Raw genomic sequence first — 27,571 nt, 5'->3', positions numbered from 1 at the left:
TTCATTTGTAGATTTATATTCCTTCTTCATATCATCTGCAAATTCTGATACCTTATAATGAGTCCATTATCAATATCATTGATGTATAGAGAAAGAGAACGGGTCCCAAGACTGATTCCTGTAGCACACCATTTGTTACGTCTAACCATTTTGAGGCTTCACTATTACAACTATTTCCTTACGATCAGTCAACCAGTCTCCTACCCACAGGAGTACAAGTCTAGCAGTAACATGTAATAAAATTTTTGCCTGTTTGATGTGGAACCCTTATCGATTTTTTTTTTTCTGAAAATCGACATAGATGGTCTCAATTGCTTCACTTTCGTCAGACAAAATTATATCATAAGAGAAATCAAGCAAACGCAATTTCGTCGAACGCCATGATGAGAATCGTTTATCAAGTGGTGATCCTCCAATGGTTTCCAATCCCATCTCGAATGATGATTTCCATAAATTTTCCAACGACAGATGTTAAGCTAATTGGACAGTAATTTTCAATATCGGTGTTACATTAGCAAACTTCCATTCATCTGGAGCTTTTCCTGTAGCAAGTGACAGCCAAGGACTTAACGATCTCATATTTTTTTCGCTTCTTTCATTGTCCTCGAATAAAACTTATCAGAATCTACCAATTTGTTTACTTTCATTTCGTATATTGCGGACAGCATGTCTTGAGCTTATATGTTAGTCTGGTGAAGAACGTTCTCCTATCTCATCAATGGAACTAGATTTGGGGCTTAGGTTGAGCCTAGACCGTAAATACACTTGTAAAAACAAGTCATCTCATATTTCTGCCATGGCTCCGTTATCTTGAACCAAGTCACTGTTTTCTGTAATGTGTGAAACAGCTGATTGGATAATGACTGTCTTACTGCTAACTTAACTATAAAACTCCATAGGGTTTCTATACTACTACCACTACTACTACTACTACTACTACTACTACTACTACTACTACTATTACTACTACTACAACTACTACTACTGAAAATGTTAATATAAATGTGGTCTAGGCTGGAAATACGCAGAATTGTGTGTTTGTGTTTCTGTGTGTTTGTGTTTGTGTGTGTGTGTGTGTGTGTGTGTGTGTGTGTGTGTGTGTGTGTGTACTCACCGTGATACTCATTTACTAAGACTATTGTTTCTCCCACGGGTTACTCACCATGTTACGTGCCTCACTTGAGTTTATCAGGCTGCTCTCCATCTTACTCAGGTTACTCATCATACATTATTTACTATGTTATTCAGGTTACTCACCCTGTTACTAACCATATTACTCGGGTTACTCACCATGTTACTAACCATACTGTTTCGATTACTCACCATGATACTAAGGTTACTCGTCATATTACTCATGTCACTCACCATATTACTCAAGTTACTCTGTGTTGATTAGGTTACTCACCATATAACTCATGTTACTTACCGTATAACTCGGGTTACTCACTCATCATGTTACCACATAACTCAGGTTACTCACCATAATACTCAGATTACTCACCATATCAATCATGTTGCTCACCATATAGCTCAGGTTATTCACCATACAACTCTAGTTACTCACCATATAACTCAGGTTACTCACCATATTACTCAGGTCACTCACCATATTACTCAGATTACTATGTTGATTAGGGTACTCACCCTATAATTCAGGTCACTCATTATATTACTCAGGTTACTCATTATGCAAATTAGGTGACTCACCACATTACTCAGGTTACTCACGGCCGTCTCTCTCTCTCCCACAGGGTCGAGCATGTTTTGCTACCACTGCCCGCCCAGTCTACACCCAGGCTCGTCACCAAGGCTGCCCACCCTCGAGTTCCCGTACTCACCCGCCCACCCATGTTAGTACTCACCCGCCCACCCATGTTAGTACTCACCCACCCACCCATGTTAGTACTCACCCACCCACCCATGTTAGTACTCACCCGCCCACCCATGTTAGTACTCACCCGCCCACCCATGTTAGTACTCACCCGCCCACACATGTTAGTACCTACCCGCCCACCCATGTTAGTACTCACCCGCCCACCCATGTTAGTACTCACCCACCCAACCATGTTAGTACTCACCCACCCAACCATGTTAGTACTCACCCGCCCACCCATGTTAGTACTCACCCGCCCACACATGTTAGTACTCACCCGCCCACCCATGTTAGTACTCACCCGCCCACCCATGTTAGTACTCACCCGCCCACCCATGTTAGTACTCACCCGCCCACTCATGTTAGTACTCACCCGCCCACTCATGTTAGTACTCACCCGCCCACCCATGTTAGTACTCACCCACCCACCCATGTTAGTACTCACCCGCCCACCCATGTTAGTACTCACCCGCCCACTCATGTTAGTACTCACCGCCCCACCCATGTAGTACTCACCCACCCACCCATGTTAGTACTCACCCGCCCCACCCATGTTAGTACTCACCCGCCCACCCATGTTAGTACTCACCCGCACACCCATGTTAGTCTCACTCCGCCCACTCATGTTAGTACTCACCCGCCCACCCATGTTAGTACTCACTCTCACACCCATGTTAGTACTCACCCGCCCACACATGTTAGTACTCACCCGCCCACCCATGTTAGTACTCACCCTCCATCCATGTTAGTACTCACCCGCCCACACAGTGTTAGTACTCACCACCCACCCATGTTAGTACTCACCCGCCCACCCATGTTAGTACCTACACCATAACTCCCCGCCCACCATGTTAGTACTCACCGCCACCCATGTTAGTAACTCACCCGCCCACCATGTTAGTACCTTACCCGCCACCCATGTTAGTACTCACCCCGCCCACCCATGTTAGTACTCACCCACCCACCCATGTTAGTACTCACCCTCCACACATGTTAGTACTCACCCGCCACCCATGTTATTACCACCCGCCCACCCATGTTAGTACTCACCCGCCCACCCATGTTAGTACTCACCCGCCCACCATGTTAGTACTCACCCGCCCACCCATGTTAGTACTCACCCCCCACCCATGTTAGTACTCCCACCATGTTGTACTACCCCACCCGACCACCACCATGTTAGTACTCACCCGCCCACCCATGTTAGTACTCACCCGCCCACCCATGTTAGTACTCCTACCCGCCCACCATGTTAGTACTCACCCGCCCACACCATGTTAGTACTCTACCCGCCCACCCATGTTTACTCCGCACCTAACACCCCCACCCATGTTAGTACTCACCCGCCCACCCATGTTACCACCATGTTAGTACTCACCGCCCACCCATGTTAGTACTACCCGCCCACCCATGTTAGTACTCACCCGCCCACCCATGTTAGTACTCACCCGCCCACCCATGTTAGTACTACCCGCCCACCCATTGATTAGTACTCACCACCCCACCCATGTTAGTACCACCGCGCCCACCCATGTTAGTACTCACCCGCCCACCCATGTTAGTACTCACCCGCCCACCCATGTTAGTACTCACCCACCCACCCATGTTAGTACTCACCCGCCCACCCATGTTAGTACCTACCCGCCCACCCATGTTAGTACTCACCCGCCCACCCATGTTAGTACTCACCTACCCACCCATGTTAGTACTCCTCTTCTACCCATGTTAGTACTCACCCGCCCACCCATGTTAGTACTCACCCACCCACCCATGTTAGTACTCACCCGCCCACCCATGTTAGTACTCACCCACCCACCCATGTTAGTACTCACCCGCCCACCCATGTTAGTACCTACCCGCCCACCCATGTTAGTACTCACCCACCCACCCATGTTAGTACTCACCCGCCCACCCATGTTAGTACTGCTCTTCTACCCATGTTAGTACTCACCCATCCACCCCTCCACCCATGTTAGTACTCCTCCTCCACCCATGTTAGTACTCACCCGCCCACCCATGTTAGTACTCACCCACCCACCCATGTTAGTACTCCTCTTCCATCCATGTTAGTACTCCTCTTCCACCCATGTTAGTACTCCTCTTCCATCCTCTCAGTCTTGATACATACTCTCTCGTTACTCTTCCTCCCGTTAGTACTCCCTGTTGGTACACTGTTACCTTCTGTGCCTTCCCACGTAAGTAATTCCTTGTGGGATATCTGTTAGTACTTTCCCATCTATCCTTGTTAGTACTCTGTTAGTAGTCTTTGTCAGCCCCGTCCTCCCAACCATGTAAGTGTGTCTACTACTGACTCTTACCCACACACCATGTTAGTACTATCTCTGGTTACATGCCTAATATTAGTACTTACGCCGTTAGTAATGTAAGATAGAAATGAATGTTAGTATTCACATTCTTGTTAGTACTCTAAGCATTAGTATTCTACCGTTTTTCAACGTTAGTACTCTTGATCTTCTGTTTCCCTGGCCTCCTGAGTTGGAAGTAGGCCTTGTCAGTATCAAGGTCCGACTGTCTGACCTTTCTCTGATGTTCAGAGTTCACCATTTGGTAACTGACTTGACCTTTCACGTGTTAGTACTCCTGTGTTTCCCGTCTGTACCGTTACTTTCACGTGTTAGTACTCCAGTGTCTGCCGTCTGTACAGTTACTTTCACGTGTTAGTACTCCAGTGTCTGCCGTCTGTACAGTTACTTTCACGTGTTAGTACTCCAGTGTCTGCCGTCTGTACAGTTACTTTCACGTGTTAGTACTCCTGTGTCTGCCGTCTGTACCGTTACTTTCACGTGTTCGTACTCTAAGCTCTACTCTTGGTCCTCAGACATTCTGGTTATCATTCTGACATCCTCCTCTGCTGTTAGTACTCTCGCGTGTTAGTACTCTCACTTCCAGTGGCAGTACTCTGGCCTCTTCCGTTAGTACTCGAGGTTTTCTGTCAGTATCTTGCTCTTCCACTGACCTTCGTGTTAGTACTCAGTCATCATCTGTCAGTAGGCGCCTCACAGTCTCACTCTTCGCTCTTGCTACTTCCCGCTTCACCGAGGTTGACTGACAGGCGGTGGGAGGAACGGATCAACTTACATAAACCCAACTGTAAGTCGGACTGGAATTTCTTACCCTACTTACGACCCTCCTCCCCCAAAATCATCCCAGGAGTTTACAATGATCGTAATCCTGGGCGACCCAAAATGTCTGGTCTTTCCTCATCATGTTTACCACAATGGCTAAACTTTAGACGCGTTTATCTATTTTTGATAGACAGATGTCCTTATCAACACCACTTTGACCACAATAAAAAGCGAAATATTATTATCATAATTGATGTATATATCTACGAACAAAGTGCATAGAAACGCGCCTCTTCATAGAACATACAAACCTCCAACAGCCAGGATCGAACCCGGGACCCCTGTGCAACAGGCGGGAGCGATATTCGAATAGTCATTTCCCTATTAGAGGCGATCATAGCTTAGCGGTAGCGCTCCCGCCTGTTGCACAGGGGTCCCGGGTTCGATCCTGCCTGTTGGAGGTTTGTATGATATAAAAAAAAAAAAAAAAAAAAAAAAAAAAAAAAAAAAAAAAAAAAAAAAAAAAAAAAAAAAAAAAAAAAAAAAAAAAAAAAAAAAAAAAAAAAAAAAAAAAAAAAAAAAAAAAAAAAAAAAAAAAAAAAAAAAAAAAAAAAAAAAAAAAAAAAAAAAAAAAAAAAAAAAAAAAAAAAAAAAAAAAAAAAAAAAAAAAAAAAAAAAAAAAAAAAAAAAAAAAAAAAAAAAAAAAAAAAAAAAAAAAAAAAAAAAAAAAAAAAAAAAAAAAAAAAAAAAAAAAAAAAAAAAAAAAAAAAAAAAAAAAAAAAAAAAAAAAAAAAAAAAAAAAAAAAAAAAAAAAAAAAAAAAAAAAAAAAAAAAAAAAAAAAAAAAAAAAAAAAAAAAAAAAAAAAAAAAAAAAAAAAAAAAAAAAAAAAAAAAAAAAAAAAAAAAAAAAAAAAAAAAAAAAAAAAAAAAAAAAAAAAAAAAAAAAAAAAAAAAAAAAAAAAAAAAAAAAAAAAAATATATATATATATGTATATAAAATCTGTAATAGATGATAATTATTTTTATGAATGTACATAACATTCGATTCGAATATGAAGACCACATCACGCAGAGGTATTTATATAGTGAGAATGTATATGAATCTGGAATTACCACTTCAGAAAAAAGGGATGAGGATCCTTGTCTCAGTGACCATAAATTCAATGTGACGTCCTTATTGACCTTAGCAGCTGGTAGGGTTTAAAGTCCACGGGACTAACTACTGGCCCTCTGCCCGTTTTCTATATTGAAGTTTCTGGTTGAAGACCAACAGAACACGTAGGACGAGACCTTCTCCCCCCCCCCCCCCTTTGAGGATTTATTCCCCTCATCCTTCTCCTCTTCCCTCCTCCTCCTCCTCCTCCCGACCTTCCCCCTCCCTCACAACGCTCGCTGGAGTCCTACAGCAAATCCCCCATCCCACATCCTTCACCTCCCCTATAAGCCGGCCCCTCTCTCCCGTCCACTGTCGAGAGAAAGAGAGATGCTGTATTCATCGTCTGTACCCACCAGCTACATGGTGCTCTATTCATCGTCTGTACCCACCAGCTACATGGTGCTGTATTCATCGCCTGTACCCACCAGCTACATGGTGCTGTATTCATCGTCTGGACCCACCAGCTACATGGTGCTGTATTCATCGTCTGGACCCACCAGCCACATAGTACTGTATTCATCGTCTGTACCCACCAGCTACATGGTGCTGTATTCATCGGCTGTACCCACCAGCTACATGGTGTTGTATTCATCGCCTGTACCCACCAGCCACATGGTGCTGTATTCATCGTCTGTACCCACCAGCCACATGGTGCTGTATTCATCGTCTGTACCCACCAGCTACATGGTGCTGTATTCATCGTCTGTACCCACCAGCCACATGGTGCTGTATTCATCGTCTGTACCCACCAGCCACATGGTGCTGTATTCATCGCCTGTACCCACCAGCTACATGGTGCTGTATTCATCGTCTGTACCCACCAGCTACATGGTGCTGTATTCATCGGCTGTACCCACCAGCTACATGGTACTGTATTCATCGTCTGTACCCACCAGCTACATGGTGCTGTATTCATCGGCTGTACCCACCAGCTACATGGTGCTGTATTCATCGGCTGTACCCACCAGCTACATGGTACTGTATTCATCGTCTGTACCCACCAGCTACATGGTGCTGTATTCATCGGCTGTACCCACCAGCTACATGGTGCTGTATTCATCGGCTGTACCCACCAGCTACATGGTACTGTATTCATCGTCTGTACCCACCAGCTACATGGTGCTGTATTCATCGGCTGTACCCACCAGCTACATGGTGCTGTATTCATCGGCTGTACCCACCAGCTACATGGTACTGTATTCATCGTCTGTACCCACCAGCTACATGGTGCTGTATTCATCGGCTGTACCCACCAGCTACATGGTGCTGTATTCATCGTCTGTACCCACCAGCTACATGGTGCTGTATTCATCGCCTGTACCCACCAGCTACATGGTACTGTATTCATCGTCTGTACCCACCAGCTACATGGTGCTGTATTCATCGTCTGTACCCACCACCTACATGGTACTGTATTCATCGCCTGTACCCACCAGCTACATGGTGCTGTATTCATCGTCTGTACCCACCAGCCTCATGGTGCTGTACTCACCACTGTACCTCCTGTAGCCACCTGCTCGCTCCTGTACCTGTATCAGTGTGGAGAGGACGAAGAATTAACGACCTTCACCTGTTGATGACCACACACACACACACACACACACACACACACACCTTATGACCAGCATAGCGAAACACACACACACACACACACACACACACACACACACACACACACACACACACACACGCCTTATGACCAGCATAGCGAAACACACACACACACACACACACACACACACTAACCCCCCGCGGAGGATGGGTGGGGGGGGGGGGGCGGCCCGAGACCCAGGTTGAGCCAGACAAGGTGAGGCGTGAGAGCAACAGATCTTGTATATCCCGGTAAGCACTGGTCGCATCCATATTCACCGTGAAATAAATATTCCACCAACACAAACACCGAAAAACTGTTCCCTTCCATTTTCTCACCCCTCCTCCCTTCCCCTCCCCTGGGGGGGGGGGTGGCGGTGGAGGGTCTCCTGGGGGGGGGCGCGGAGGAGGGAGAGTAAACATGGCCACCTGTACGCCTGCTTGGGTAGTCTCATTAATTGTGGAGGGTGTAATGTCTTAACGCCGTGTACCGTGCGTTATACTTCACACGGGAAAGTAATGGTGTTGGGGAGGCGGGTATCTCACGAGAGAGAGAGAGAGAGAGAGAGAGAGAGAGAGAGAGAGAGAGAGAGAGAGAGAGAGAGAGAGAGAGAGAGAAATTTAATAGGGAATTCTCAAGATTATTTGGCTAAGTAACGGGTGGGTGTGTGTGTGGGTGTGTGTGTGGGTGTGTGTGTGTGTGTGTGGGTGTGTGGGTGTGTGTGTGGGTGTGTGTGTGGGTGTGTGGGTGTGTGTGTGGGTGTGTGGGTGTGTGGGTGGGTGTGTGGGTGTGTGTGTGGGTGTGTGGGTGGCTGTGAGCTAACGTGCAGACCTAACACACGTCTGGGGGAGAGTATATGTCACAACCACAAGTACATTTCTTCCCTCCTAACTTGCCATACGTTACAGCTCGTTACCAAGCCTGGGCTCGTGATGGAGAGGGACTTTTAGACAGTAAGGGATCCAAAAGAACTCGTTTTCCACGTAAAAACCTGAGTCATGAGGCGGATCACATATCAAGACTAGGGCAGCCTTCACGGGGACTTGAGCCATGTTTAGTTCCCGCTCCTCCCGCCAGGCGGTGATCCAGCGCCCGGGCGGGAAAATTGGCTCCCCAGCTGAGTTTTGGCGCGCAAGTCCCCTGATCCTGGGAGCGTGGCGACTGTCACGGCGGTAAACCTCGCTTCAACTTCTCTACGAGGTCACAAAACAGAGGAGACGCTGAAAAAATGGGCGTATTTTCAAAAGTGATCCTGATGGGATAAGTTACTACCCGGGTGTAAAGACTTCGCTGCTCGGGAGGGTAAGGGAGAGGAGGAATTCGCCTCGCTGAGAAAAACTTCCACCTTCCATCTCTCTTTCGTCTCTCTCGTTCTTGGACTCTTTCTACATACATCACAATGGGACTTGTGTTATCAATGACGGAATTAATATATATCTACCACGAAGATCCCACGTCCGGCCGGCGGACGCCCTAAATAACAGAGTGTAATGCAATTTCCAAGAGGCAATTTTCCAAGGGTATCTTTATGGACGGTGAGCGGGCTCCCCTGGCGGCGGGAAGACGTATCAGGCGGCGGAACGCGCGCGACGGCGAGTGATGACCGCCAACACCGCCAATGACAAACACAACAAGTTTACGCGGGAAAAAATTGGCGCCAAATTGTATGAGAGATGGCGGGTGGACTCGAGAGGCTATAAAGAGAGATAAAGGGTAATATTTCGAGGGGCAGATGGAGTTAGAGGCCCCGGGGTGGGAGAGATGGGCCCAAGGGAGGCAGAAGGATCAGCCTCCGGCATGATCACGTTATGGAAGAGGCGCCGCCCGTGGCCGACCAACTTTTCACACTTATTTTATATTTGTGTTACTTCCGGGGGTGTGTGGGGTGGTAGAGTGGGGGTCTGCTAACATTTTACTCTTTGTTCTCTACGACTCTGCTCTTCTCTCGTGCGCTTAAGTTCGCGATTAATAACGCTCTTTCTTCCCCGGCCCGCCATGGAGACGGAGGAGGAGGAGGAGGAGGGGCGTGTGAGGCGAACAATAGCAAAGTACAGCAGTTTGGGCGGAGGGGCGGTAGATGGCGGTAATATCGCCCTAATCCACTCGAGATGGGCGCCGGGATCTAGTAGCCATTTTCACGTTATTATTATCAATGACCGGGGCTTATTACGGCGGAAGACGGCGGACTAAGTTTATTTAGATTATTATCACAGCGAGCCCAGGGATATTAGGCTAAGAAGAGGAGAGAGAGAGAGGGAGGGAAGGGAGTTGACAGACGCGATCCTAGGATCAAGCCACCCAGGTTATTATGAGCCGACATGTGGCTTATTATCACAGGAGGGAGGGAGTTACCGATCTCACACTCCCTCCCTCGGTCGTAGGCAGGGAGAAGGGAGTTACCGCTTGCCACTCCCCTCTGACACTCCAGCAGGAGAGTTTGCCAGTTACCGAACGCATCATTACATTGATGGACTCAAGTCTTGTCGTTTCGCATGTCCTCCAGTACAGTGCGACTGCCGGGGTAATGACGTACGACTGTCTGCACGTACCCGCTGGTGCGTGGCGCTGGTCGTCCCCCCCTCACACGCACACTTAGGCCTATGACTACGACGCCACGACCCTTGAGAACGACTGCGCGTTCCTTGAGCACGGCTGTACGACCCTTGGGAACGGCCGCACGTTCCTTGAGCACGACGGCACGACCCTTGAGCACGACTGCGCGTTCCTTGAGCACGGCTGTACGACCCTTGGGAACGCCCGCACGTTCATTGAGCACGGCTTTACGACCCTTGGGAACGCCCGCACGTTCCTGGAGCACGACGGCACGACCCTTGAGCACGACTGCACCTGTGGGTTAGAATCAAGGTCGTCATCATACTCACGGTACGTGCTGTCGTGGTCAAGGGTCGTACCCTCGTGCTCAAGGATCGTACTTTAGTGGTCAAGGGTCGTACCCTCGTGCTCAAGGGTCGTACCCTCGTGTTCAAGGGTCGTACCGTCGTGCTCAAGGGTCGTACCGCCGTGTTCAAGGGTCGTACCGTCGTGGTCAAGGGTCGTATCCTCGTGCTCAGGGATCGTACCCTCGTGGTTAAGGGTCGTACCGCCGTGTTCAAGGGTCGTACCGTCGTGGTCAAGGGTCGCACCCTCGTGGTTAAGGGTCGTACCCTCGTGCTCATGGGTCGTACCTTCGTGCTCAAGGGTCGTACCTTCGTGCTCAAGGGTCGTACCTTCGTGCTCAAGGGTCGTACCATCGTGGTCAAGGGTCGTACCATCGTGGTCACTCATGAAGATTATAATACTACAACACTGAGTAGTATGACACATGTCACAATGTGACACACGATGGTGTCATATCAAACCCAGTATGACAGTGATGTAGGTGTTACCGGACTCCACCTGCCTGGGGTTACACCCTGGAGAAAGTCTCGTAAGGTCATTTGTTTTTTCATGATAATGACAGTACATGACATGTGCCACATGACACTGAAATATGACACATTAATGTAGGGCTGTTACTTATGACACAGTGACACATAACTATATAGTTCAGGGTCCAGTGTCATATGACACAGTATATCATGTAATAACCCACCATGTTGTGAAGAGTATAACACTGACACGTGACAGCCCCAGCCCAGTACTGTCATACGATCTATGACTACATGACACTGTGAGGCAAGACAGAAAGTAATTATGCCACAATTTTACAGTTGACACATGACACAAGCTGTTGTCAACACACACATATGACACAGAACATCTGCGAGACACGAAAACCGGACAGAATACAATGACAGATGACATGACACATGACAGAGCGAGACATGTGGCACAAGGCAACACATGACACAGTGGAACATGTGACACAAGGCAACACGTGACACAGTGGAACATGTGACACAAGGCAACACGTGACACAGTGGAACATGTGACACAAGGCAACACATGACACAGTGGAACATGTGACAAGGCAACACATGACACAGTGGAACATGTGACACAAAGCAACACATGACACAGTGGAACATGTGACACAAGGCAACATATGAAGCTTATATTATGACGCTTGACAGACAGTATGACACCTGATATGACACACATGGTACGACATATTATATGACACAGCCTATGACATTAAAGTTCATAATGTGGCACAGCGGATGGCAGAGCAACACATGATTTAACGTAACATGACACAAAATAACATACAACACAACACATGACACAATACAACACATGACACAATACAACACATGACACAACACAACACATGACACAGTACAACACATGCCGCAACACAGCACATGACACAACACAACACATGACTCAACACAACACACGACTCAACATAACACATGACACAACACAACACATGACACAACACAACACATGACACAACACAACACATGACACAGTACAACACATGCCGCAACACAGCACATGACACAACACAACACATGACTCAACACAACACACGACTCAACATAACACATGACACAACACATGACACAACACAACACATGACACAACACAACACATGACACAGTACAACACATGACACAACACAACACATGACACAACACAACACATGACACAACACAACACATGACACAACACAACACATGACACAACACAACACATGACACAATACAACACATGACGCAACACAGCACATGACACAACACAACACATGACTCAACACAGCTACCTCAGGTTCTGTTCTGAAAGTCTTGGGAAGAATGTGTCACGTTGAGGAGTGGTGGGCGGTAGTCATCGTGCTTATTGTTCAAGAAAGGCGAGCGGGAAATCGCACCGAACCACTGATCAGTATCTCTGATGAACTGTAGTCTACAAAAACACAGGAAAAGATAATCAGAAAGTAAATGAAAGTGTATTTGCAAAAGAGAAACTGCTTAAGTGCGAGACAACAGTGATTTACGATACGGAAGGTCATGTGTGTAATAGATAGACTGAGCTCCATGTTAGACAATAGTGATAGATGGATGTGCTCTTGGAACGCCTAAGGCTTCGGACATCCTCCCACACAAGAGGCTGGTAAAGAAGCTAAGATATCAGGCAAGTATGAGGGTGAGACACATATGATGGATCGAAAGTTATTCAGATGAGAGGGAACAGAGGAGACACATCAAAAGAACCTTTGGTTTTGTTTTTCTAAGTGGCTTGAAGTTGCCAGTGGCGATGCTGTTCTTGATCTCTCTGACATACCAGAAGGATCGAAGTCTAACCTGAGCATGTCCTGAGGATAATGCCAAGTCCTTCAGGCATGCAGAGAATGACGAGGAGTTTTCCCAGGTAACAAATGGACCGAGAGAAGTTCCCGAGTTGGTTGGTCTGATATATGGATTATGAGGGTCAGCTCAAGGAAATATATAGATGGGTACACCGCGGAAGGCCTCGATTTGACTTTAATCTGGCATGGAAATAAGCCATCTACATCAGTGTATTATAAAGAAAAGGATTTAGGGAGGTTGATTCTGTGGCCAGTCTACCATCTGAGGACAACGTCAGAAGACAGGAGAATTGTAGGTCTTGGATAAGGAGATGTTTGATATGATGTTTCTATCGTATGTGAGGCCTGATTTATAATTTGCCTCTCATACGTAGTCTCCTCACAGGTGTGTCGAGAACTATTACAGTAGGTTCAGAGGAGAACAAGAAAGATGATACCTTAGATATGAGACCTAAGTTACAGGGAGAAGTTATAACGTGGGGCCACAGCAACCCTCATTTCTTCGTCCGCGTGCGGCCAAGAATTTTATATGTATATATATGCAGTCGGGAGAAAGATGTATGAAATGCGTGGTGTGCGGCGGGCAAGTCTGGGAGTTGATTCGATGAATCGCATTTTGGGTAAGGAAGGAATACAGATAAGCGACACAGGGAGCGTGATTCATGAGAAGGGCGAATGATTCTGAGAAACTCGTATCTCAGTGTTATGGTAAACGTGTCTCCCTCTTTACACACGCTGTATTTATCATGTCTAATTTGCTCTTGCCAAAAAAGACAGCTCTCTATTGCCTTAGAAAAATTGAATTGTGTTATTTCATTTTTGGTCTGTATATCTAGATCTACCATTTAGTTCTTCTGCGTTTCTGTGGGTTCATTTCATGTCTTCACCTCGTGATCTTCGGTTGGACACATGTTGCAAGGTTACCGTGTGTGGCAATTGTGGGCGATCATTGATTGCTTGCCAGTGTAATGGCTTACTAGTTCATAAGGGTTGCAAGCCCTTAGGTTCGAAGCTATAGAATAACCCTTCATAGAAAACAAAATAAGGCAAGCCTTGATTACAGCATTGGCGTCTTAAAAACCATATGGCAAGTATGTATATGGCAGTTGGCAACTCAAAGGTGGGCCGTTTTGATAACTGTTTCTTTCCCTACATGCCCAAACTTTGGAATTCTCAACCTTCTCATTTCTTTCCCAGTAACCATGACCAGGCATAGTTCAGAAGACTGGTTTTTCACTTCCTCCAAAATTCGTAAATAGTTTTCCTCGTCTCTTCTTTTTTCCCTTTCACGATCCTCTCTATGTTACAATGAAAGTCTGGCCTTGATGTGGACTGGAAGCCTTCAACATTTTGAAGGTTGAAGACGTTGTATGACGGTAGAAAATGCTCAAGAAATGGGGACACACGAGTGTGGAACTCCCCTCCTCCATGTGTAGCAGTGATAGGTAATCATATGACACAGCGTGACACATGGCACTGAGCGACATTGACACTTCATGACACATGGCACTGAGCGACATTGACACTTCATGACACATGGCAGTGCAAGACGTGACACAACATGACCACCATGTCATATGATATTACACCACATGTCTTGACTCAACATGACACCTGATCTAACTTGACACGTGACACAATATGACGCATGAAGGTTCACGTGACCCGGTATGACACCACATGACACATGTCAGCGTCGTGGTGTTACTGAGTAATGTTGTCTACCGCCCCTCCAGACACCAGCTACAGCTACCACCCGGACCTGCACGATGAAACCTTCGTCAGGAGGAAACAACGGCGCAACCGGACCACCTTCACCCTCCAGCAGGTAACTCATCCTCCACCACGTAACTCATCCTCCACCACGTAACTCATCCTCCACCACGTAACTCATCCTCCACCACGTATTTCACCCTCCACCACGTAACTCATCCTCCACCACGTAACTCATCCTCCACCACGTAACTCATCCTCCATCACGTAACTCACCCTCCACCACGTAACTCACCCTCCACCACGTAACTCATCCTCCATCAGGTAACTCATCCTCCAGCAGGTAACTCACCCTCCACCACGTAACTCACCCTCCACCACGTAACTCACCCTCCACCACGTAACTCATCCTCCAGCAGGTAACTCACCCTCCACCACGTAACTCATCCTCCACCACATAACTCACCCTATAGCAGGAACTCACCCTCCACCACGTAACACACCTTCCAGCAGGTAACTCACCCTCAATCACGTAAATCACCCTCCACCACGTAACGCACCTTCCGGTAGGTAACTCACCCTCCGTCACGTAACTCATCCTCCACCACGTAGCTCACATTCCAGCAGGTAACTCACCCTGCATCACGTAACTCACCCTCCAGCAGGTAACTCAACATTTTCCACGTGACTCAAGATTCAACACGTACCTCAGCCTCCACCACGTTACTCAACATTTACAACGTAACTCACCCCCCACCATGTAACTTAATATTTACCACGTAACTCACATTCCACTTGGTACGTCCCCTAGCTGATACTCAATCTACAGCAGGTAACTCATCCTCCAACAGGTAACTTACCACACAGCGGGTAGATCACGATCCAGTAGGTAACTCCCTCTCGAACATGTAACTCACTTTCTAGTCGGTAGTTACCCTGGAGAAGGTAACTCTTCCTCCAGCAGGTAACACATATTCCAGCAGGTAACTTACTCTCCATCAGGTAACTCATCCACCAGCGGTAACTCACTCTCCATCAGGTACCTCATCCACCAACAGGTAACTCATACTTCAGCAGGTAAGTTACTGACTCATGCCAACACGCTCCCCACCCCCTTACATCCCTCCTAGACCAGGTCACTCACCATGTCACATTCACTGTACTCATTAATGAGGAAAATGACCCACAGAGACGTTCTTCCATCGCCCTATCACACACTCATCACCATATCATACACTCATCACCATATCATACACCCATCACCATATCATACACTCATCACCATATCATACATTCATCACCATATCATACACTCATCACTATATCATACACTCATCACTATATCAAACATTCATCACCATATCATACACTCATCACCATATCATACACTCATCACCATATCATACACTTATCACTATATCATACACTCATCACTATATCATACACCCATCACCATATCATACACTCATCACCATATCATACAGTCATCACTATATCATATACTCATCACCATACCATACACTCATCACCATATCATACACTCATCACGATATCATACACCCATCACCATATCATACACTCATCACCATATCATACACTCATCACCATATCATACACTCATCACCATACCATACACTCATCACCATATCATACACTCATCACCATATCATACACCCATCACCATACCATACACTCATCACCATAACATACACCCATCACCATATCATACACTCATCACCATACCATACACTCATCACTATATCATACACTCATCACCATATCATACACTCATCACTATATCATACACTCATCACCATATCATACACTCATCACTATATCATACACTCATCACCATATCATACACTCATCACCATATCATACACTCATCATATCATACACTCATCACTATATCATACACTCATCACTATATCATACACTCATCACCATATCATACACTCATCACCATATCATACACTCATCACCATATCATACACTCATCACCATATCATACACTCATCACCATATCATACACTCATCACTATATCATACACTCATCACTATATCATACACTCATCACTATATCATACACTCATCACTATATCATACACTCATCACCATATCATACACTCATCACCATATCATACACTCATCACCATATCATACACTCATCACCATATCATACACTCATCACCATATCATACACTCATCACCATATCATACACTCATCACCATATCATACACTCATCACCTATATCATACACTCATCACCATATCATACACTCATCACTATATCATACACTCATCACCATATCATACACTCATCACCATATCATACACTCATCACCATATCATACACTCATCAGATATCATACACTCATCACTATATCATACACTCATCACTATATCATACACCCATCACCATATCATACACTCATCACCATATCATACAGTCATCACTATATCATACACTCATCACCATATCATACACTCATCACTATATCATACACTCATCACCATATCATACACTCATCACCATATCATACACTCATCACCATATCATACACTCATCACTATATCATACACTCATCACCATATCATACACTCATCACAATATCATACACACATCACCATATCATACACTCATCACTATATCATACACCCATCACCATATCATACACTCATCACCATATCATACACTCATCACCATATCATACACTCATCACCATATCATACACTCATCACCATATCATACACTCATCACTATATCATACACTCATCACCATATCATACACTCATCACCATATCATACACTCATCACCATATCATACACTCATCACCATATCATACACTCATCACCATATCATACACTCATCACCATATCATACACTCATCACCATATCATACACTCATCACTATATCATACACTCATCACTATATCATACACTCATCACTATATCATACACTCATCACCATATCATACACTCATCACCATATCATACACTCATCACCATATCATACACTCATCACCATATCATACACTCATCACCATATCATACACTCATCACCATATCATACACTCATCACCATATCATACACTCATCACTATATCATACACTCATCACTATATCATACACTCATCACTATATCATACACTCATCACCATATCATACACTCATCACCATATCATACACTCATCACCATATCATACACTCATCACCATATCATACACTCATCACCATATCATACACTCATCACCATATCATACACTCATCACCATATCATACACTCATCACCATATCATACACTCATCACCATATCATACACTCATCACTATATCATACACTCATCACCATATCATACACTCATCACCATATCATACACTCATCACCATATCATACACTCATGTCGAACACGATACTTGCATCTATTCAAAGTCTCATTATAATCAGTAACACAAACTATAATAATTATCATATGTTGTTTTCTTGTATGTATATAGGTATATACATAGACTTACAAGAAATGTATATTATAATGTCACACTCTCTTGTTTAAATGAAAACATCTTATCATATTATAATTCATGCTGTCCTCTACCCTGTGGGACTAACCCATGCTGCCCTCTACCCTGTGGGACTAACCCATGCTGCCCTCTACCCTGTGGGACTAACCCATGCTGCCCTCTACCCTGTGGGACTAACCCATGCTGTCCTCTACCCTGTGGGACTAACCCATGCTGTCCTCTACCCTGTGGGACTAACCCATGCTGCCCTCTACCCTGTGGGACTAACCCATGCTGTCCTCTACCCTGTGGGACTAACCTATGCTGCCCTCTACCCTGTGGACTAACCCCTGCTGCCCTGTGGGACTAACCCCTGCTGCCCTGTGGGACTAACCCCTGCTGTCCTGTGGGACTAACCCCTGCTACCCTGTGATACTAACCCCTGCTGCCCTGGGGGACTAACCAACTAACCCAGATCTTGCTGGTCGTCAGCTGGAGGAGCTGGAGAACGCCTTCACCCAGACGCACTACCCCGACGTGTTCACCAGGGAGGAGCTGGCCATGAAGATCAACCTGACGGAGGCCCGGGTCCAGGTAAGGTCGCTCTCTGCTTCCTGCACTGTGGTCATCTGAGGCGTCATGGCAATAATGATAATAATGATAGTACTACTATCATTACTACTAATGATAATGATACTATTACTGCTACTACTACTACTGCTACTACTACTACTACTACTGCTACTGATTATAATGATACTATTACTGCTACTACTACTACTGCTACAAATTATAATGATACTATTATTACTACTACTACTACTACTATTACTACTACTACTACTACTATTACTACTACTACTACTATTACTACTACTACTACTACTATTACTAATACTACTACTACTACTACTAATTATAATGATACTACTACTACTACTACTACTATTACTACTACTACTACTACTAATCATAATGATATACTACTGCTACTACTACTAGTGATAATGATGATGATAATAATAATGATAATGATAATGATGATAATAATAATAATAATAATAATAATAATAATAATAATAATAATAATAGTAATAATAATAATAGTAATAATAATAATAATAATAATAATAATAATAATAATAATAATAATAATAATAATAAACGGTTTATTTGTAATGAGAGCCGTTAGGTTGAAAGTACACAGTTGTTACTGAACTGGAGGGAGGAGGGGCGGGTCATGACAGTAACTAGTTACCTAATTATAAAACGGCTTGAAATAAAAGCGTGTGTGTGTGTGTGTGTGTGTGTGTGTGTGTGTGTGTGTGTATATACATAAGTAAGTGTGCGTGAACACATTAGATGGGGAAGGTAAGGAGTGTTCAAGGAAGATCATGTGGTCAGTGGGCCTCATCCACTAGGTGTGGACAGTGGGCCTCATCCACTAGGTGTGACCAGTGGGCCTCATCCACTAGGTGTGGACAGTGGGCCTCATCCACTAGGTGTGACCAGTGGGCCTCATCCACTAGGTGTGACCAGTGGGCCTCATCCACTAGGTGTGGTCAATGGGCCTCACACACTAGGTGTGGACAGTGGGCCTCACACACTAGGTGCGGACAGTGGGGCCTCATCCACTAGGTGTGGTCAGTGGGCCTCATCCACTAGGTGTGGCCAGTGGGCCTCACCCACCGGATGTGGACAGTGGGCCTCATCCACTAGGTGTGGACAGTGGGGTCTCATCCACTAGGTGTGGACAGTGGGCCTCATCCACTAGGTGTGGACATTGGGCCTCATCCACTAGGTGTGGACAGTGGGCCTCATCCACTAGGTGTGGACAGTGGGCCTCATCCACTAGGTGTGGCCAGTGGGCCTCACACACTAGGTGCGGACAGTGGGGCTACATCCACTAGGTGTGGTCAGTGGGCCTCATCCACTAGGTGTCGACAGTGGGCCTCACACACTAGGTGCGGACAGTGGGGCCTCATCCACTAGGTGTGGTCAGTGGGCCTCATCCACTAGGTGTGGCCAGTGGGCCTCACCCACCGGATGTGGACAGTGGGCCTCATCCACTAGGTGTGGACAGTGGGGTCTCATCCACTAGGTGTGGTCAGTGGGCCTCATCCACTAGGTGTGTCCACTGGGCCTCATCCACTAGGTGTGTCCAGTGGGTCTCATCCACTAGGTGTGGACAGTGGGCCCTCATCCACTAGGTGTGTCCAGTGGGGCCTCACCCACTAGGTGTGTCCAGTGGGAATCTCCCAGCCACTGTGGGAGTGAGTGCGTTCGCGAGACCAATACGAGACGTGAGACCATGCCCACACACACCCACACCTCGAGCCCCAAAGAGTGCGTTGGGGTAGGCGCCTCCCACACACCGTCTTCCCAGCTCAATTACAGTGGGATCGCAGTGTGCCTCATGTTTTCTGGAGTACATCAAAGTGGCAGATTTTTCCCACTCATTGTCGAGAGGGAGGAGAGGGAATTCCAACCTCATTAATGGCAGGCCAGAATTGCTGCTACTACCCTCCTCCTCCCCTTCCCTCCCCTCCCTTTCCCTCCTCCCTCTCCCCTCGTCCCTCCCCTCGTCCCTCCCCTCGTCCCTCCCCCTCTCATATTTTCACTTCATTTCTTTTGAGGTAAAATCGTAATCATCTTCTCAAATGAAATTCACAATTACGTATATTATTATCTTTATGCAAACGAGAAAAAATTGGCTTTTGGGAGAGAGATAGAGAGAGAGAGAGAGGGAGAGTCTCTCTCTCTCTCTCTCTCTCTCTCTCTCTCTCTCTCTCTCTCTCTCTCTCTCACACACACACACACACGAGGGACCGACTCGATGACCCAATTCGACCCTTATTTCCACTAAGCTTAAGGGTCGAGACCTCCGTCCGACCCTTGGCAGCAGCTTGTGCCTCTGTTTGCCCACCAGACACACCCATCACAGTGGCTGTCGAACTTCACTCGAGTCTCGCCAACACCTGCAAACATAAGGAGCAAACAATTGTTTACCGTGGCTCTGTCTGTCTGAGGGTGGGGAAGGTGGGTGGGGGGGGTGTGACAAAGCCACCCACCCACCTACTCCCACCCACTCCCACCCGCCCACCCGCCCACCAAGACAACTGCATCATTGGTGTGGGGGTAATGATTTGAATATTCAAATGAGGAGAGAAAAGTGATTATAAGGTGGGGTTGGTGTGGGGGGATGGGGATGATATGGTGTGGGGAACCGCCCACCTCCCCACACACCCCCTCTGGCCACAGAGCCCGACGCTAATAGAAAAAAAGAAAAAAAAGGAATTTAATGGAATTTTGTTAGCAGTGCGCATTATGGGGATAAAGACGTCAAAAGTCCCTGTCTTCTTGTGGCCTCTAGGTCGACCTGGGGGGCAAACTTACTGGAAAAATTCCCTGTCCCATCCCATCCCATCCCATCCCAGCCCAGCCCAGCCCAGCCCAGCCCAGCCCAGCTCCTGCTCTGCTGGTGGTGGTGGGGATATTCTGTTCCCTTATCTCTTAAAGTGTTGTTAAGTGTACATATATATACATATATATATATATATATATATATATATATATATATATATATATATATATATATATATATATATATATATATATATATATATTCCTGGGAAATCATATGGGAGGGTATTAATTGAGAGGGTCAAGGTATGTACAGAGCATCAGACTGGGGAAGAGCAGTGTGGTTTCAGAAGTGGTAGAGGATGTGTGGATCAGGTGTTTGCTTTGAAGAATGTATGTGAGAAATACTTAGAAAAACAAATGGATTTGTATGTAGCATTTATGGATCTGGAGAAGGCATATGATAGAGTTGATAGAGATGCTCTGTAGAAGGTATTAAGAGTATATGGTGTGGGAGGTAAGTTGCTAAAAGCAGTGAAAAGTTTTTATCGAGGATGTATGGCATGTGTACGAGTAGGAAGAGAGGAAAGTGATTGGTTCCCAGGGGTGCGTGATGTCTCCATGGTTGTTTAATTTGTTTATGGATGGGGTTGTTAGGGAGGTGAATGCAAGAGTTTTGGAGAGATTGGTAAGTATGCAGTCAGTTGTGGATGAGGGGGCTTGGGAAGTGAGTCAGTTGTTCACTGATGATACAGCGCTGGTGAGTGATTCGGGTCTCAGAGAAACTGCAGAAGCTGATGACTGAGTTTGGTAAAGTGTGTGAAAGAAGAAAGCTGAGAGTAAATGTGAATAAGAGCAAGGTTATTAGGTACAGTAAGGTTGAGGGACAAGTCGTTTGGGAGGAAAGTTTGAATGGAGAAAAACTGGAGGAAGTGAAGTGTTTTAGATATCTGGGAGTGGATCTAGCAGTGGATAGAATTATGGTAGCGGAATTGAGTCACAGGGTGGGGGAGGTGGCGGAGGTTCTGGGAATGTTGAAGAATGTGTGGAAGGCGAAAATGTTATCTCGGAGAGCAAAAATGGGTATGATTGAAGAAATAGTGGTTCCAACATTGTTATATGGTTGCGAGGCATGGGCTATATATAAGGTTGTGCGGAGGCAGGTACATGTGTTGGAAATGAGATGTTTGAGGACAGTGTGTAGTGTGAGGTGGTTTGATCGAGTAAGCAATGAAAGGGTAAGAGAGATGTGTGGTAATAAAAAGAGTGTGGGTGAGAGAACAGAAGAGGGTGTATTGAAATGGTTTGGTCACATGAAGAGAATGAGTGAGGAAAGATCGTCAAAGAGGATGCAGGAGTCAGAGGTGAAGGGAACGAGAAGTGGGAGACCAAATTGGTGGTGGAAGGAAAATTCTCCTGGGTGCATCTCTAAAGTGCCATGTAGAAATTGTGATACGTTTTATGTTGGGCAGACTGGTAAGGATCTTTTTGTTAGACATAAGCAACATAAATATAGTATTAGAACGGGACAAGAATCAAATGCCTTGTTTAATCACGTTAAAAACTAATAACTGGAGTAATGCCATCTCAGTTATTAACTCTAACTCTATTACCGCGAGAAATATCATTGAATCTTATATTATCAAATACACTAAGAATTATGATGTTAATATTAGTGATGGTTTATACAAAGTGGATAACTTTATTGTTGATAAAATTTGTAAAATGATAAGTTTATGAACGCTTGTTGCCTGTCTTGGACAATCGCTTGTTTACCAAATGGCGTCGCAGCTGCGTCTCTTCGTTGTATATCAACTGACTGTTATATTTCTCTCTTGTGTTTCCCCTGATGATGTGATTATTACACGAAAGTGCACTTGGGAACTTATCGTGTTTCATTTTCCCTATGGATTCTGAAGAATATACTTGATCACGCGCAAAATTGTGATCCTCTCCAATATATATATGAAGGTGCGCGTTCATATGCACTTTACTCGTATATACATAAATATATATATATATATATATATATATATATATATATATATATATATATATATATATATATATATTGGAAAGGATCACAATTTTGCGTGTGATCAAGATATTCCTATGAGTCCACGGGAAAAATGAAACACGATAAGTTCCCAAGTGCACTTTTGTGTAATACTCACATCATCATGGGAGACACGAGATAGATATAACGGTCAGTTGATATACATCGAAGAGACGAAGCTAGGACGCCATTTGGTAAACATGCGATTGTCCAAGACAGACAACAAGCGTTCATAAACTTATCATTTTACAAATTTTATAAACAATAAAGCTATCTAATTTTGTATAGACCATCACTATTATTAAGATTATAATTCTTTGTGTATTTGATAATAGAAGATTCAATGATATTTCTCGTGGTAATAGAGTTAGAGTTAATAACAGATGGCATTACTCCAGTCAATACAATGATCATAAAGTGCCATGTAGAAATTATGATAAGTTTTATGTTGGGCAGACTGGTAAGGATCTTTCTTATAGACTTAGGCAACATAAATACAGTACAAGAACGGGACAAGAATCAAACGCCTTTTTTAATCTTGTTAAAAACTATGTTCATTGTATTGACTGGAGTAATGCCATCTCAGTTATCAACTCTAACTCTATTACCACGAGAAATATCATTGAATCTTCTATTATCAAATACACAAAGAATTATAATCTTAATGCTAGTGATGGTCTATACAAATTAGATACCTTTATTGTTGATAAAATTTGTAAAATGATAAGTTTATGAACGCTTGTTGTCTGTCTTGGACAATCGCATGTTTACTAAATGGCGTCCTAGCTGCGTCTCTTTGATGTATATCAACTGACTGTTGTATTTCTCTCTTGTGTCTCCCCTTATGATGTGATCATTACACGAAAGTACACTTGGAAACTTCACGTGTTTCAATTTCCCCGTGAACTCATAGAAGTATATGTATATAAATTCATATATATATATATATATATATATATATATATATATATATATATATATATATATATATATATATATATATATATACGCCCATACATGCATACGTAAATACATATACATTTCAACGTATACATGCATATTCATACACAGACATATACATATATACACATGTACATATTCATACTTGCTGCCTTCATCCATTCTCGTCGCCACCCCGCCACACGTGAAATAGCATCCCCTTAACCCCCTTCCAGCGAGGTAGCGCCAGGAAAGGACAAAAAGACCACATTTGTTCACACTGTCTCTGGCTGTCATGTGGAATGCACCGAAACCACAGCTCCCTTTCCACATCCAGGCCCCAGGAATCTGGATTGAATGATGATATGAAACTGAAAGATCTGGTTGGAGAGAGAGAGAGAGAGAGAGAGAGAGAGAGAGAGAGAGAGAGAGAGAGAGAGAGAGAGAGAGAGAGAGAGAGAGAGATATCAAACGCCTCAGCAATTTCTGAGTCAACAATTGTCATGATAAACAAAAGAAGGTCTCTGTCTCTGAGTAAAGCAACGTGGCCCATCCAATCAGCTCATCTCCCGCGACACGTCAGATCCCGACCCAGAACCACCCCCCCCCCCCCTTTATGGTGGCGACCCAAGCGTGTTGAACACCTCAACCTGACCTCAACCCCACTCCCCCCCACCCCTTCCTCCCCCTCATACGAGAGAACAGAGCCAGGATACCCCAAGTCCGGGAAAGAAGGACAAGGAAGGGAACTCGAAAGCTAAAAAAAGGAAAAAAAAATGGCTTTGAGGGACGTTTGAAAAGACTTTTCCCTTTTTTTTTTTCATTGCTTTTCTTTTTTTAAGCCAGTGGTGTAAATTCGCTCATGTATTCGCGGGCATCTCTCTCTCTCTCTCTCTCTGTTCTCTCTCTCTCTCTCTCTCTCTCTCTCTCTCTCTCTCTCTCTCTCTCTCTCTCTCTCCCTCTCTCCCTCTCTGCCGTACGAGTCGTCAAGTGACATGGAGTGGAGGCTGGCAAAACTTTCCCGGGATTAATTTATCCTCCAGGATCCTGTCTCTCCAACTTTATATTTGTCGAGAATCGTAAAATGGATTAAGATACATTACGATAATTGGTTTTCTTATTTCCTCCCTAATTGACATATCGAGTTCTGCTCTAATTAGGAGGAGGAGAAGTCGGGGGAAGTAATTATCATTTGGGACCAAGTCTAGAGAAGATATTTTTTTTGAGGCAAAGGACATTTTAGTTTCCTCTCTTTTATATTTTTTTCCTCTCTCTCTCTCTCTCTCTCTCTCTCTCTCTCTCTCTCTCTCTCTCTCTCTCTCTCTCTCTCTCTCTCTCACGTTAATTCTTTCGTTATTTCTTATTTTAGTTGTGGGATGGCTCTTACAAGACTACTGTGGTAATAAAGTCTTAAGTCTTTGTGTTTTTTATATATGCAATGTGACCAATGTGAGTTATGAGGACAGTCATACGAATGAGGACAATTACAATGTGAGGACAAGAGGACAACTGTGCTCATGAAGAGAACCACACTAATGAGGATAACCACTTTGAAGAGGATAAAAACATTGGTGAGGACAACTACACTGGTGAGGACAGCCACACTGGTGAGGACAACTACTCTGGTGTGGACAACTACATTGATGAGGACAACTAGACTGGTGAGGACAACCACACTGGTGAGGACAACCACACTGGTGAGGACAACCACACTAGCAAGGACAACCACACTGGTGAGAACAACCACACTGGTGAGGACAACCACACTGGTGAGGACAACCACACTAGCAAGGACAACCACACTGGTGAGAACAACCACACTGGCGAGAACAACCACGCTGGTGAGGACAACCACACTGGTGAGGAAAACCGCATTGGTGAGGACAACCAAACTAGCGAGGATAACCACATATGACGACAACCACACTGGTGAGGACAACCAAACTAGCGAGGATAACCACATATGACGACAACCACACTGGTGAGGACAACCACAATGATGAGGACAGCCACACTGGTGAGGACAACCACAATGGTGAGGACAACCACACTGGCGAGGACAACCACACTGGCGAGGACAACCACACTGGCGAGGACAACCACAATGGTGAGGACAACCACACTGGTGAGGACAACCACATTGGTGAGGACAACCATACTAGCGAGGACAACCACAATGGTGAGGACAACCACAATGGTGAGAACAACCACACTGGTGAGGACAACCACACTGGCGAGGACAACCACACTGGTGAGGACAACCACGCTGGTGAGGACAACCACATTGGTGAGGACAACCATACTAGCGAGGACAACCACACTGGCGAGGACAACCATACTAGCGAGGACAACCACAATGGTGAGAACAACCACACTGGCGAGGACAACCACACTGGCGAGGACAACCACGCTGGTGAGGACAACCACACTGGCGAGGACAACCACACTGGTGAGGACAACCACACTGGTGAGGACAACCACACTGGTGAGGACAACCACATTGGTGAGGACAACCACATTGGTGAGGACAACACAATGGTGAGGACAACCACAATGGTGAGAACAACCACACTGGCGAGGACAACCACACTGGTGAGGACAACCACGCTGGTGAGGACAACCACACTGGTGAGGACAACCACATTGGTGAGGACAACCATACTAGCGAGGACAACCATACTAGCGAGGACAACCACACTGGCGAGGACAACCACACTGGTGAGGACAACCACACTGGTGAGGACAACCACACTGGTGAGGACAACCATACTAGCGAGGACAACCACACTGGTGAGGACAACCACACTGGCGAGGACAACCACACTGGTGAGGACAACCACACTGGCGAGGACAACCACACTGGCGAGGACAACCGCACTGGTGAGGACAACCACACTGGTGAGGACAACCACACTGGTGAGGACAACCATACTAGCGAGGAAAACCACAATGGTGAGGCCAACCACAATGGTGAGGACAACCACACTGGTGAGGACAACCACACTGGTGAGGACAACCACATTGGTGAGGACAACCATACT

At 45.2% G+C, this 27,571-nt stretch overlaps 1 protein-coding gene across 1 annotated transcript in view; it reads left to right on the top strand.

Moving 5' to 3' along the window:
- Drgx (Dorsal root ganglia homeobox) overlaps window positions 1–27,571 on the top strand; it is a 221,310-nt gene that overhangs the window by 139,459 nt on the left and 54,280 nt on the right. The window contains exons 2-4 of the mRNA XM_071662823.1: window positions 1,752–1,850; window positions 14,694–14,785; window positions 18,665–18,766. Coding sequence (XP_071518924.1) covers window positions 1,752–1,850; window positions 14,694–14,785; window positions 18,665–18,766 — 293 coding nt within the window. The remainder of the gene's footprint in view (window positions 1–1,751; window positions 1,851–14,693; window positions 14,786–18,664; window positions 18,767–27,571) is intronic.

The sequence above is a fragment of the Panulirus ornatus genome, chromosome 6 (assembly GCF_036320965.1).
Source record: "Panulirus ornatus isolate Po-2019 chromosome 6, ASM3632096v1, whole genome shotgun sequence".
NCBI lineage: Eukaryota > Metazoa > Arthropoda > Malacostraca > Decapoda > Palinuridae > Panulirus > Panulirus ornatus.
The sequence above is the reverse complement of the archived record's forward strand: the minus strand, read 5'-3'. Positions and strand labels throughout refer to the sequence as shown.